The sequence below is a fragment of the Pleurodeles waltl genome, chromosome 1_1 (genome assembly GCF_031143425.1).
Source record: "Pleurodeles waltl isolate 20211129_DDA chromosome 1_1, aPleWal1.hap1.20221129, whole genome shotgun sequence".
Classification (NCBI taxonomy): domain Eukaryota; kingdom Metazoa; phylum Chordata; class Amphibia; order Caudata; family Salamandridae; genus Pleurodeles; species Pleurodeles waltl.
In genome coordinates, this window is record NC_090436.1 from 780,174,252 (window position 1) to 780,189,077 (window position 14,826).

Sequence of the window (14,826 nt, forward strand, 5' to 3'; positions counted from 1 at the left end):
GTGAAACTGTTAGTTCCAAAAATTATCAATGATTACAGCTAACACACACGATACCCCTTTAAGTTTACAATTTACTGGAGTTTTAAGGTTAAAGAAGATATTGTCAAGCACTTAACTTTAGTTTGTAGTTTTATAAGTGCGCACAAATGAAGCTAAAATAGCAACCAACAGCTTCAATAAGATTATTTAATGAAAATGTCTAACCCAGCCTTTAAGCAATGAGACTGCAGTGTTGTGTAATTGTGTTTACCATATTACTGTATCTGAATGTTAACAATTTTGTAACAATGTATTTCTTTCGTTTAATTTTATTTTTAGTTTCCCATCTGTAACATTTCTTGGAATCGGTCAGGTACGTTACCTATAGAACACTGTTCTAGTTTTCTTAACTGTGAGGTGGCCTCCTTTGGACATTGATGTCTGCAGAGCTGTTTTTAATTAATGCTACTGTCTTAGTAAAACAGTCCATTGTCCTGTGGACACAAACTGCGTAGTAAAATAGCTCAGCCAAATGAACCAAATACAACGAAATCCATATCTTAATGCAAATATATGCTTTATTACTGTGCATAAAACGTGTACCAGCCAAAGACGTCACTCTTAGCAAAATGTAGACACAATCACTGTACTTTACAGGAAGTGTCAGGCGATAAAGTAGTTGTCACTTACAATATCGAAAACTGAAAAGTCAACTTGCCCAAAACGCTCTTCTTGTAGATCATTTTCAATGTTAATTAGGCCCCAAATTACAGGCAGATGGCATCTGCTCGAACCCTGCTCGAAGGGAGATTTAATTTGGCCAATGGATGTCTCCTATTCATTAGCTTCAGGGCAGCTGCTTGGTGGTTTATTTCTTGCTGGTGGAAGAAGTAGTCCTTTTGACAGGCATCCTGTTTATGGGTTGCAGCACTTTTCTTCATGTTAAAAAATCCTCATATTTAATCACTGATATGTGATTTGGCCTTACACTGTCCTGATGAACTCTGACTCTTTAAAGTGTAGTTGCACCATGGATACCACAATCTGTTAATTTCTGGATTATTGGAACTTTATTTGACTTTCTCAGAGACTAACAGTAGGTATGCCAACCACATAGAATGAAGATAAAGAAATGACAGGCTAAATTTAGATCTCTGATAATAAAGCCCATGCATCAATGCTTGTAGCTGTGAAGTTTCGGTTTGAATGTATGTTCGCATCGGAAAAATCACTTTTGTAATATAGCACACCAAGCCGTGACTTTCCCTGAATTTTCCTGGACGGGTGATCTAATCTCCATTTACTGTTGAAGCTCTTAATCTGCTCTCCCAGTGCCTCTTTGCTGTTTCAGATGCCTTCCACCTACTTTGCTGCACTTGTAGTTTCATATCTACAGTACACACTCACACTATCCCACAGCGTCACACTGACATTGCTTCAAAATGTGAAAAGCATTTTCCACACTTTTACGGTAATTTAGACGTATATCATGCACGTTTGTAGTAATTTACACATTTAATTTACACTTATGTAGTAACTTACACTTTTGTAGTAACTTGCATGTGCAACTTACATTTTTGTTGTAGGTCCAGCACTACACATTTTGTAGCTTCAGGTGCGAATTGACTTTTTAATTTAAACTTCAAAAAACGTTTTACATTTATTTTAATATATTTCCATTATTTAATGTTTGAATTCAGAATTAATTTAATATTGCTGTTGGATTTTTTCTATTTTGTTCTGCATGTAAAGTAAATGTGTAAAAATAAGTTTACAATATAATTTAACATGAAAGGCAGCGTTTTGGTGTTAATCAGGACTACTGGGCCCAGGCAGCATCACGGCAGGAGGTAGAGCCCTGCAACTCATGCGCAACATCTGGTGTGCCCATGGTGCTACATAAGTACCTGCTAAGTCCCGTGGCACCTGTGGAGGCACCCGGGCCGAGCCTGGGCAAGACCTGGGCTAAGGTCGGGCCCATCTGTGCCCATTTGTGGCCGGAGAAGGCTAGACGGGCCACCCTCTGAAACAGACTTACTGGCCTCTACTCTTTTGGGTGAGTTACTTTTCTTTTTTTGACCTGACCTTGCAGCATGGGCAAGCACAAAGTAGTTGAAGGCCCTGCTGCGCCACAAAAGCCCACTAGTATTGACACTATGTTAGAGAGAGTTATTGAGGTTGTGATCAACAAAATTGATTTGACAGGATGAAGATTATCATTGGGACAGGTAAATAGCCTTGGTGAAGTGGCAGATTGCTCTGAACTAATATGTGCGGGTGGCCTGACAGAGGATGATGCCTCCAGAGGAAGTGGAGTTTCAGCTGCCCCCCACGGTTCAATGCCCATGTGTGGTATTACCTTCTCTGCTGTTAGTGGGAGTCCTTCCTCTGTTCATCTAAAGACAGAGTGCTGCATCCCCTGCTGGACCTGCCACAAAGCAGAAGAAATGCAGTAGTTGCTCTTCCGGGGTGAAAATGTAGCCGGCCACGGCTGGTCGCAGAAAGGAGCTAGCTCCCCTAATTGGAAATTGTGACTTGGAGGAAATTATTAAGCGGCCTGAGTTGATAACAGATGTTCAATTAAGCCCCATCAGAACCCATTTGGATCTGACAGAATCACGTTTAGTGTCCTTACACAAATCTCAATGCCAACTATCTAAAGGAGCAGCAACACAATCTGACCCTTCAAACTTGCCTGTGCCTGGGGAGAGGCATCCAAAGTATCGGGGGAAGATCTGGAGACACTGAAACCCTGCTGCAGGCCTTATTGCGCATGTCCCAACTTGCTCACGAAGAAGGGAACTACTTAGGTGCTAGGTGTAGGAAAGACAGTGCTGGTCAGGGCGAAGCACATAGTCTGACTATCCCAGCTCAACAACAGTCCATTGCAGCATCCCCACCTGTTATTAAAAAAAACAGCCATGGGTTCGGGGCTCCCACAAATCAAGTTCGCAGGCAAACTCATGCTGACACTCACAGACCCTATATTTCACCAGAATGTACCCCTTTTGTGGCTATTCTGGCAAATGCCTCCCCTCCGACCTCTGTGGTAGAAGAAACTACGAGTGCTCTTATCCACAAAGCTAATCACTGGTGTTCCTTTAAGGGGGAGTAACTGGGCATGACTGTGATAGTATTATCATGGTCAGACAAGTGGACTGGCTAGGTCTTGGTGAAACATTATTTGAAGGAAATTGTATTGTGCTCATTTTTAGGTGGCTGGAGCTAGCCAGACGTCTGATTCTGTGAAATACTGTGGAAGGAGTACATGGTTTGGATGTTCAAGTGCTCCCATTAGTTTTTTTTCTATCCCCCTGCATTGGTGCAAAGGCTAGGGTAACGTAGGCATATGTGCCCCCAAAAAATGACCAGATTGGACCCACCCAACAGAGGACAAGTAGCGCCACTGGAGTTGAGGAACAGATTTTAGCCCCTGGGGGATTTGGAGTATAATGATTGACATAGCATAGTATCGAGGTTGGTTAGGTCCACTGCTGAGGTCTGAGATAGGCTACCACCTTTTCTTAAAATTAGTGGTTGTAATATTGCCGGGTTGGGGAGCAAAACAGCAAATTATATCTGGCTAGAAAAAAATAAGGAGTTTGACATATTGGGATTGCAAGAGACCTAGGATGTAGAAAATGGCTTTTATTTAGATGGGTATATTTCTTTTTTTGTACTGGCAAAACAGTCAGCTGTAGGTAGCAAAGGGTGGTTTGCTTACATTGATTTCCCTGGGTATTGGGTGTACCGCCACACAGAGTACACCTGGTTCTAGCAATTTGCTGTGTGTTAGATTTTGAGGGTTTACAGCGCATCTTACTATTACGTTTCTAGAACTCTTATGACCAGGAAATCCCCACAGAACATCCATGTACCCTGCATTCTTTTCTACAAACCTTTGAGGGGAAATATAAATCGCCCTAGTCAATTATTTTCTTGGGTGATTCTAATCTACATCTATGTCCCGTGAATTGTTATTGCACTGAATGCTCCTTTTATACAGGTCCCAAACAGGACAACCATTGTGAACATTCTGTTGGGAATAGTATGCAGGGGGATGTTTGGGCAGGTTTTAACTTGGTAACCACGAGAGAGGGCCTGGAAGAGCCTTTTGTCCCAACCTTCAAGGGAAGAGGGGCCAATACCATCATTGACTATGTGTTTGTTTTAGCCTACCTTGCTCAATTTGTGCGCAGATTTGAGGTTCAGTGGTTTGAATTTAGTGATCATAACCCTTTAATTCCTTCTTTGATTTGGGGAAGTCCAAAGGTCACGACAACTAATGCCGGCCCTACCAATAAAGAGATTACACCATGTGATCAGTGCCATAGGTTGAAATGGAGTAAGGCCCCACATGATATCTTACTTAATTCTCTCTATGATAGGTGGGATACTGATTTTAAGCTGTGTTTGAGTGACTCTGGAGTCAATGAGATACTTCTGAGTGCATTCAGAAGAATTAAAAAGCAAATGAATGATATTTTGAGGGCCACAAGTAGTTGTGGGCACTGGGACAGGTGAGAGATGGTTTGATTCTAACTGCTCTAAGGCCCATCAGAATCTGCAAAAAGCCTTCACAGAAACCCCCAGACATAGGATAGAGATAGCAAGGAGGCAGAAGGATTATTAAATTGCTATGCTAGCTGGCAGGAGAGAAATTATGGAGAAACATTGGGAGGCACTTTCGAACCCTAATTACTTTAAGTAATATTGATATATTCTGGGAAATTATTACTCGCTCCTTTTTCTCCCACAAAGCAAAAGAGTGGTAGACTGGACAATCCCTCCGGACACATGGGTAAAGCATTTCTTTGAGATTTGTGGCAAACTAGAGGATTTGATTTCGACACTCCAGTTTGTGTAAACATGTTGACATTTGTGATTATGCCAGCTTGGAGGACAGTCCCCCTCGCTTCATTGTGATATTTGGTTACTGTCCCTGTGTTTAAAATGGGAGATAGGTTAGACCCTAGAAAAATAGGGCAATTTCTCTTATTGATTCTTCTGTTAAGATTTTGGGTAGGATAATATTGGCCAGGCTATCAAATTGGATGGAACAACAAAATGTGATCTCTTGCCTCCAGCATGAGCTTAGGCAGGAGAAAGGAACACTCGACCAGTGCCTTCACCTGATCTTGATAAATGTAAAATATACATTAGCCAGAAGAGGGTGCATACACCTAGCCTTTATGGACTTGTCATCATCCTTTGACCGTGCAACAGAGCCAAATTATGGTTGATGGTAATTGTTTTAGGGCTTGACCATAACATCGTTGGTTTTCTACATGACCTGCGTCAGGGTTTAACTGCTACAGTCAGATTTATTCAAAATGGGTCTCTGACAGCTCCAATAAAAATACATAAAGGGGTGAGGCAAGGTTGTATTTTGGCCCTCTATTGTTTGACCTGTATATTAACAATCTGAGCCCCTTTTTGTATTCGGCTAATAAGGATATCCCTCATGTTGAATCACAGTTAGTTCCAGCACTCACATATGTAGATGATACTGTCCCTATAGCCTGAACTGTGGAGGGCCTCCAACGACTTCTCAGTGTTTTTACATAGTTTGTGGCCTCTCTCGTTATGGATATAAATTATTTTAAATCACATAACATGGTTTTTGGGCAGTCCAATAAATCTCAATAGAGAATTTTCGGGGGCAATCAGGAGATGACTAGAGCTACTACTGTACTATATTTAGGGGTAATGTTTGATGAAGGAGGAACCTGGACCCGCAAAGAATGGTTAAGAGAAACTCGTTGGCCAGATCAGTAGCCTCAGTATTTGTCTTTGCGAAAAGATTGGGGGCCAGACCGACACAGGCTCTGGTAAATGTTTATCAAGCAAAATGCCTGTCAATTGCCAGTTATGGAAGTGATTTATGAGGCTATGGGACTGTGATAAGATTTAGAGAGTTGAAAATGTTTTTTTTTAATAAAACTGGTATCACTCACGCAGTTGGTTGCTAATTTTATAGCACATGAAAAACTGGGACTAGAGTATATTTCGGACAAGTTGGACATCTCCACCATAGTCAGATGGCTTAAAATCTGGTTGAGTACCGAATTAGAGTTCAATCAGGCCATTATAAGAGATTGTCTTGCCTTGGATAAAGGCTTTACCCTCCAGTGGTTGCACTACATTAAGGCCTCTTTAGAGAAATCGGGCTGTGCAGTACTATTTGGGGCATCTGATAGTATCAAGAAAAAATATTTGCCCTGGATTAAAAAACAATTTATGGCAAGAGCAAAAACTGAGAGAGAAGAAAGAGAACTGCAAAAATCGATGGTTAGGGCATACATACTCTTAAAAACAGATTTAAATATGGAGCCCTACCTGCATGTAGTGGTGTCACCCCATAACTACTTTCTATTAACATGTTTTAGATTAAACCTCCTACATTGGCTTTTAGCAGAACCTCAAGGTCATCATTATGTGGAAAGTCAGGGGCCATGGCCTTGTGACAATTGTTTGATCCAAGACACAATTCATTTAATCTTTTTCTGTGATCATTATAGCAAGTTGAGACAGAGTTAAATCCTACCATTATTTAGAGGGAAAGGTTTTTGGCAGGTAAAACCTGCCCTGATTTACCTTCAAATGTTGCAGCACCCTGTAGTCTGCTTCAACGTGCTAGTTTTTTTAATCAAGAATCAGGACAAAAATGTCTGCGTTGATGAAGGGATGGGATGTCCCCCCCTTTTTTTTTAACCTTTTTGTCATAATTTAATTAATGATGATATGCATCTATAGTTAAGATGAGTTGTATCCTGTGTATCTTATGTTTGTGATGTGTTTTATGTGTTTTATTGACTGATAAGAGAGTGTTGATGATAACGGAAACAATGATGATGTATTGAGTACTTGAGACAGATGTGATTTCGTAACAGTTATGAATAATCTTTTAATTGTTTTTAGATGGATTTTATGATTGATTCTTAATTGTGCCTAACTATTTATGCTTGACTTATTTAATGGTACCTGGACCAACATGAAATTGTAATACTTGAGCGTCTTTGCACATTTGTCTTAAATAAGGTGTTCACGTTTTGTTATTGTATATTGGTAAATTGCACTTTATTTTTTTTAACTTGCAATTTATGGAAAGTGGACAACTTTTTATAAACTGATGATGAATTTTATCCTTTGCTTGAATGCTTTTATGAATGATTGAACTGATTTTTGATTAATCCAAATAAACATTATTGACTGACTGATTGAACATGAAAATATTTGTAATATTTATTTTCGAGTTAAATGATTTTTTTGAATTTTCCATGTACTGTACCATTCAGTGATCTCCACCCGAACGCCAAATCACCCTTTGGTATATTATAAAGACCTGCTTTGAGGATCAAGGAAGAATTGTGGTATTGTGGGCTCTAGGCCCATGGAGAGGATATAAGCACAGTCCATAGGGAGGGACTGCTCCATGATGTGTTCATCAGCAGACTACAAAGGAAAACTTTCACAAGTGGTTAACCTTGCCTCCGAGGTCACAGGTGCATAGCAGCGTAGACTAGTGCTGATGCACTATACCCACTTGTTCTCACTGACCCCTGGAATGCCTCATGTCTGTCATGTAGGATATTGCCATCTTTACAGGGTTTCTGTTGACAGCAAGACACAGAATGGCAGGGAAGATTCAGGACTGTCTCAGGGTGTAGGCAGTCAAGATGCCGAGTCTAGGATTAAGTGATTAAGTGCTCCTAAAAGCCATGGCTTGTTGTGTATGTTATTTTAATAGCAGGAGTTGGTCGCTCCTATGCGTGTGGACCTAACATGCCTTAACACATTTACTAATAATATGGATGTCAAACCTCTTTTTTGAGCTTACAAGTTTATGATGAGTTGGGAGCTACAAGGTGTTTGGGCTCATTCAGTTTAAATTATTTGGTACTGGTAGATTGCACTTATTCAAGTGGCAGAGAAAAAGAGATCAGTCTCTGCCTCGAAGGTCCTCTTTCTAACATCTGGTGATCTGGTTTCTTGTTTGCATCCCTATCTTCTGTGTCACCTGCTGGTAACAAAAGGCTATCTTCAGCTGCAGTTGGCATGTGTGCCTAGATCACTCCCAGAGGGAATCTAACCACCAAGGCAACCATGTGCTGGATATATACAAGCTTTGCAGTGTATTTGGGGTTCTGGTTCAAAAGATGAACTGTGCAACATTTCAGCACCAGAGACCATGCTGTGCTTGACAGGAAGGTGTCCACATCCAGACTCAGGTGAGGTGTGTTCTGCTTAACACGTTTATTTTACTTTCATAAAGTCGCCAAAGAAGTTCATTTTGACAGTATAGACCAAGGGCATGTTTGGGATGACCAGAACTGCCTTGTATAACGCATCAAACTAGTCAGCCCTATATTCTACCAAGCAGTTGGGTCCTTGCTTGTTGAACTCACTGTGAAGGACAGAAAGCATTCTGCCACCTTTATCAATCTTGGTCTGGTGCTCAGAGAACCCTGCTGTACAGTGACTGAATGTATATTTCGCTCTTGTATGGACCTTCTAGAAGATCAAGCTCTGTCTGTTCGGGGCCTGTTTCACTGCTCGGTTGGCCCAGACACCCTTCATGTGTTTGATGCCCATGAAGAATACGTACTCGAAGCTGATCCAGAAATATATTTTATTGAAAGATTTTTAGTTAATTGTGGAGCACAATGCATGGACATCACCTGAGGATAAGAGAGGATATCCTAGCATAGAACAATCCCTGGTCAGTCTGAACTATGAGAGGTGTCTATATATTTAAGCACATGTGTTCCTACTCTGTACACACATTTTAAATTACAGTTTTCTCCCCATCCATTTTTCAGTTTCTCCATGTCTTCTTATTGCTTCCCCTACGTAGTGCAATACTCTGCTGAAGTGGGAAAACACCTAAAGAGTACTTCCATCAACACTGAAGATTGGCTGCGGCCCCCCCACCAGGTTATGGGCAGAATGGTACTCAGTGGTGGTGACTTGTATATACAGTGGCATAGCCCTTTTCACCTGTGCTGACACTCTTTGTAAAAATCTGTCAATCTACCCTGACTTGGGTCCTTAACTCCACCATTGATTGTGAGCTATGAGTGGTGTTTGTGTATGTTATGTGGTTTTATCTAGATATGCATAGCACAGGTGTGAAGTGACTCTGATCTGAGATAGTAGCACTGTGGAGTTTCTGTGATGTGAGTTTTATAATAGTTGTCTCATCATAAGAAGAGGTATTTAGGGTATTGCACTCGGTCCATTAATGTGGCTGTATTGTGTCCATTGTGTGATACAAATGTTGAGTATTATACAGGAGAACAATTGGTGGTCATGTTAGATGTTTGGATGGCAAAACTTTATTCACTGAGCTGGGATTCTATGCTATTGATATGGAAAAGGTGTGGCTGGAAGTCTGCAATATTTACCAACAAATCTCTGATGTTTTGAAGGCCGGCTGGCTGCCTGTTATGGTAATTGTATGCATGGTGCTGCTGTTCAAGTAGCATTATTTTTTTATGTTGGATAGTTGTACCGATTTTGGCATAATAGGTGCTGCTTAATTTGTGAAATGTATCTTTTTCTTACTGTTTAGTGCCCAGGGTAGCGAACCAATACAATAGCCTGCTAAGTGCCATAAATATGCCTTGGTGAGTGGATGCAAGATGTTTGTGTAAAGTGTTCTGCTGGATTAAGAAAGTTAAAATTTTAATATTTCTGTTCGTTTGTCTGCTATGACTGTGGTTTAGTGCTGTTGGAAGCAACTTTCTGATCAAAATATATCATATCTGTACAAGCTTGGATGTATGAGAGGTTTCCCATCTTTTGAATTCTGTTGTATTTATGTGTGGTTGTGTTTTTGAATGTTTTCTTGTTTTCATATTCTTAACGTACAGCGAGGCATGAAAATATACATGTTGACCGTTCACAGTGACTTTGTATGCAAGATGCCAGTGTTACATATTTTGGTTACAATGGTTCACACTTTGGGTACCGTTATGGCCTCTCAGAGCCTCTTACAGCTTTGATCAATCATTTCTAGATTTGGACTAATCCTTACCCCACCTCTCTAGTCTCAGTGTCCCTTGCCTCCACTATGTTAGTTGCTGCCCCAGGTACCTGTATTTTGATCATAGTCCCTATACTTTTACAGTACTTCAGGGCATCCTTTGCATTCATGCACATATTTCTCAGCCAACATTCACCAGTCCATATTTGCAAATAATTTAGCAATATTCGACCTCCAGGTTCCCCTGTCATCTGGCAGTAACTATTTGGCCATCTTCCATTCCAAGTTAACAACCAAGCATTTGTGCATATCTTGTTGCTTGGGTATCATGTCATATTCCCAGCAGCATGCGGTTCGCCCCTTCAATTTCTTTAATTTCCTGGGCCGAGTTCAAGCATGCACCAACCCATCACAGAACCCCCTTAGTCTGGTGCAGTCATACAGTATGAGCAAGGTGCCCTGTCTGGCACCACCCCTCTGGCATTGATTGTTCTCCCTAGTTTCTGTATCATCTTCCTAATGTAATATCCTTTAGGGAGTACTTTTATCTGCACCAATCACAATTCAGGTCTGATGGGTGCCTCTATTATATGTTGCTGGGCTTTCTACCGTCTGTGTCATCTAATTCCCCCACATGCCTAACCCACAATGATCTCAGTTTGGATAGTCTATATGAGGTGTTATTAAGAAGGGTTGTGGAGTGTTGTCAGAGGCATTACACCTGATAATACTCAAGTGTTCCGGGGGAAGCCGCCCACTATTCAATCATTACCCAGTGCTGAGGCCATCAATGCATGGTGGAACTTCAAGTTTGTGAAGATGTCTGTGTGCCCAACCATTTTCTGCTCCTACCTGTGCCCCCAGCGTGGCAATCCATATCATGTCTCATCTGTCAAAGGCTTTCAATTGTCCCAAGGTCCCAAGTTCTTTGGGCTGTTATTTGTCCACGGGGTGTAGGGGGAGTAAAGTTTACCAGTGTGGCACCTCACTCTGTTTTTTTTTGTACCTTTCCTCCCTTCCTTGCCACAGTCCCCATATTCTTTGCTAAGTGCTTTACCTTGATGGCACTGTATAGTGCAGGTAGGTATTGAGGGGTCCCCAGAATACTTTGGTCATCCCTAGGTGAAGGGTCCTGTTGGGAAGCGAAGGCCCTCTCATTTACTACTACCTGATTTGATGCCCAGTATTGTTAGTGTAGGTTTGGGAGTGCAGTGCCTCCAGCGTAAACCCTCTGGGTCAGAGTATACATTGTACTCCTCAATGATTTTCTGTCCCACAGCAGTGTATGCATGGTTCTGTTTGCCTTCTTAAAGAATTGCTCCAGTACTTGGCACAAGGTGTTCTGGTGTATGTAAAGGAAATTAGGTAAGACCATCATTTTATATGGCGTTGCGCTCCCTAACAATCAGATTGATAGCACTCTTCAGTGCCTTACATAATCCTGAAAGTCTGTCAGGACTCTGTACAGGATTGATTTGGTGAAAGTCTTCCTTATCTCTTCTTAAGAGAGCACTGGGCTGTTTATATCAATATTTTGCTATTTTGAACTGGGTGTGTATTTATTCCATCATCTGTAGACGGAATGATTTAAGACTGAGTTCTAGCAGTTAATATTAAATCCTAAGTATTTTCCAAATATCTGAAATAGATGTAGAATTTTGTCATTGAGGCCACTGAATCTGCCATAGCCATATAAAGCAGACATTTATCCCCATATAGCGAGATCCTGTTTTCCCAGAAATTTAGATAGCACCAAAGACCACAAAAAGGGGAGTCCAAGTACTAAATAGATTTAGATAATCACTAAAACGAGCATGTTTTTAGTGTTTTTTTGAATGGTTGAAGCGCCTATGTATATCTAAGGGCCTCTCTCCCAGAGCGTACCATTCAGCACTTGCATCCACAGCAGACCTAAGGCAAAGTGGGGGACTATCAAGTTAGGCAGTATGCAAGTGACATTGCAGCATGTGATATCGCACGTGGCATTACAGGAAGTGACATCACATGTAGTGGCATCACAACCCATGACTTTAAAGGAAGAGACATCATATGAAGTGACATCAAAACTAACGACCTCACACATATGTTTAGCAGTGCATTATGAGTATACAAACACTCCTGATTTAGACAAAAGATTCATGTTTTTGTAAGCTACACATAAAACAATGTTGCTTTTTGTAAGCTTTATACCTTCTTTTGCCCAAGGAATTAATAAACTTTCTCTCTCAGGCATAATAGTCCATATATAGCACACCTCAGGTAGATGAAATTGCTTTAGCTGCCCGCATGTAACTCCTACCTGATGCAAGGTAATGTGTCTCCTGCAAAGCACATCATGTAGCAATGTAGCATGCAGGAGACAGATTTTTATTTTATGTAAATAGGTAAGTGGATTACTGCTTTTAGCACAGCTATACTTTTCTTACGTGTAGTTCATAAATAGCAATCCTTCTAATATAGCGCAGTGAGATATTAAGAATGATATGTGACTCCTCCACCTTGTAGACCTCACTGTCTTATGTAATATATCCTTAACACTGATGTGCAAACTTGCATGAATGACTGTCAATGTAATGAATATGTTTGCTTCAAAGCAATCTGATACCCTGTATTTTGATGAGTAGCGCTATAACAGAAATAAAACAAAATGCAGGTATTTAAATTGTTATTTTGTGTAAATACTGGGACTTACCAACGTATCTTACATTCCTAGAGTGTATGTATATCTCTCATATACAGGGACTGAACAAAGTCAAAAGTCTGTCTCTCTCAAATACTTGTGAAGTGCTAACAAGCTGTGAGCCTTTATTTCCCCTCCACTGCATTTACATGTAGATGTTAGGCTCCAGATAGGTGCGAGGCAGGATACTTCAACAAAGGGAGGCATGATAGCCCCGTAAATTTGGCCTTTTTCATGGACCCAGCTGGAGCTTGAATTATGAAAGCCTCTCACCACTTGCACATTATTGCTCGGATCGAAAGCAGACAACGTGCACGCTCTGCGCTGCTGAATGTGTCTCGGTGTCTAAAAAATTACACTGGGACATGTTCAACATCTTACAGTAGGGCCCAACTTCTTTTTGGCAGGGTGGATGACGTCCACCCTGTGAAAATAGGGGAGGATGCCATCCACCCGCGTGTACAGCGACTTGTGCCCTCTCCTTTATGAAAGTCACAGTTATTGGAGAAAAAAAACTTGATCCTGTGAGCAGTGTCCAATGTTCTTTCTTTGATTACATTGTAGTCTGTATTCAGTGAACAGTTGGTCTGTATTTGATTGAACCTTAAATCAGTGAAAGGTCAACATATTTTGCTGGCTCTCCTAGATCTATCCAACAACAAAAAAGAGAGGAGCTAAAATAAAGTGGGAAGTTCGGAAACAAAATCCTGGTCCTGTGTATAGTAGTCCCATCAGACATGTAAATCAAAAATAAAGCACGTGTGGCATAGTTGCTTCTTTGTGTGTATAAAAAATGTTTTCTCTTTCACTGTTGTTTATGCACATCACGGAAGGGAGATTTCACAAGTATGCGGCCTTAATTTGTTGACACCATGCACATAATTGAATGTTCGCTACCTGTTTACCAATCATGTTTTTTCTACCCAGTATTCTAGGTTCTTGCTAAATAGAATTTCCCCGAATATGGGTTATATATTTTCTAAGGATTAAGTAGGTGTATTGGTCCTGAAGAATCGCACGAGATCATTAAGACTATTAAGCGAGAAACATGTTGACCATGATTTAGGAGTAGTACAGGGGATCCTGTATCTACTTTCACTATACTCCTAATCTAGGGATTTAGTGATAACCACCGACACGTGTAGCCTATTTTTTAGGGGAGTTTAGACCTTAATTTATTTTCTCCCCTCACTCCTGTTTTTAATCATGACAGAGGTCGGATGTCACAATAAATTATGTTTTACCTCTAGCCATTTTTAATAGCACTTTCTTTTCATACCAATCCTTTATTAGTACACTTTTTGACCAGCTGGTTACCATCATAAAAGATCTCTGGCAAAGAGCCCCCTTGTGGGGCCCATCAGGCATTGCAGTGCCGGCCTGACGAGGAGCACAGCCCTATGATGAATCATGTCACCAGATGGTGAGTGAGGGCTCTTGCTTCAAACATTTGAACTCCCAGGAACCTGTGAATTATAGGCTCATACCCGTGGAGTGGAACTGTGTATATATTTTTTTTATTTACATCTCCCAGATCTATAACAACGTTCTTCAGGACCAACATCCAAATTACATACTTTAAAAATAGAGGGGTTCAGGTCTTTTCTATCAATCAGAGACGGCAAACACACCATACCACACAAGGAGATTCAGGAAAAGGTATCAGTTTCCATTCTGGCAGTTGTGAGAAATGGAGGTTGGTGTTGTGTAAGATATTTAGCTGGTTCACTGGAAGCTGGTGCTAATTACTTCTTGATCAGACAAGGAAAGGTTTCAGGGTAGGAAGAGCAGAGGCAGGATTAATAGTCCCACTGTCATAGTCTTAATGGCTAGCAGCAGCAGGTGGTGGGTTTCCTTGTGCTTCATGAAGTTTCACCAGTTTTGGCATCCCTGCACATTTGTTTTATTTTTCTGTGGGTGGTTACTGCATTTAGGATCCCGTACCTCTCCCCTTTCCTTAAAGGTCTCAAGACCTCTGCTCCATGTCTTGGGGATTATTTAGCTTTTAACCTTCTTGCTCTAGATTTTTCTTCTCTCTTCCAAATACCTCTTTTCCCCCAAGGGTTATCCTCACAGCCCCAGTCAGTGGCGTAACATAAAATGATGCTCCCTCCCTCACAGAATGTGAAGAGGGGCCATTAAGTTTCCTAAACCTTACCAGATATTTATTGGCCTTGGG

At 41.0% G+C, this 14,826-nt stretch overlaps 1 protein-coding gene across 2 annotated transcripts in view; it reads left to right on the forward strand.

Annotated features, from left to right (window-relative positions):
* SLC35D2 (solute carrier family 35 member D2) overlaps positions 1 to 14,826 on the forward strand; it is a 344,284-nt gene that overhangs the window by 52,731 nt on the left and 276,727 nt on the right. Inside the window, exon 2 of one of the 2 annotated variants that reach the window (XM_069227861.1) lies at positions 319 to 352. The exons of the other annotated variant lie outside the window; for it this stretch is intronic. Coding sequence (XP_069083962.1) covers positions 319 to 352 — 34 coding nt within the window. The remainder of the gene's footprint in view (positions 1 to 318; positions 353 to 14,826) is intronic. 2 annotated transcript variants of the gene reach the window in all.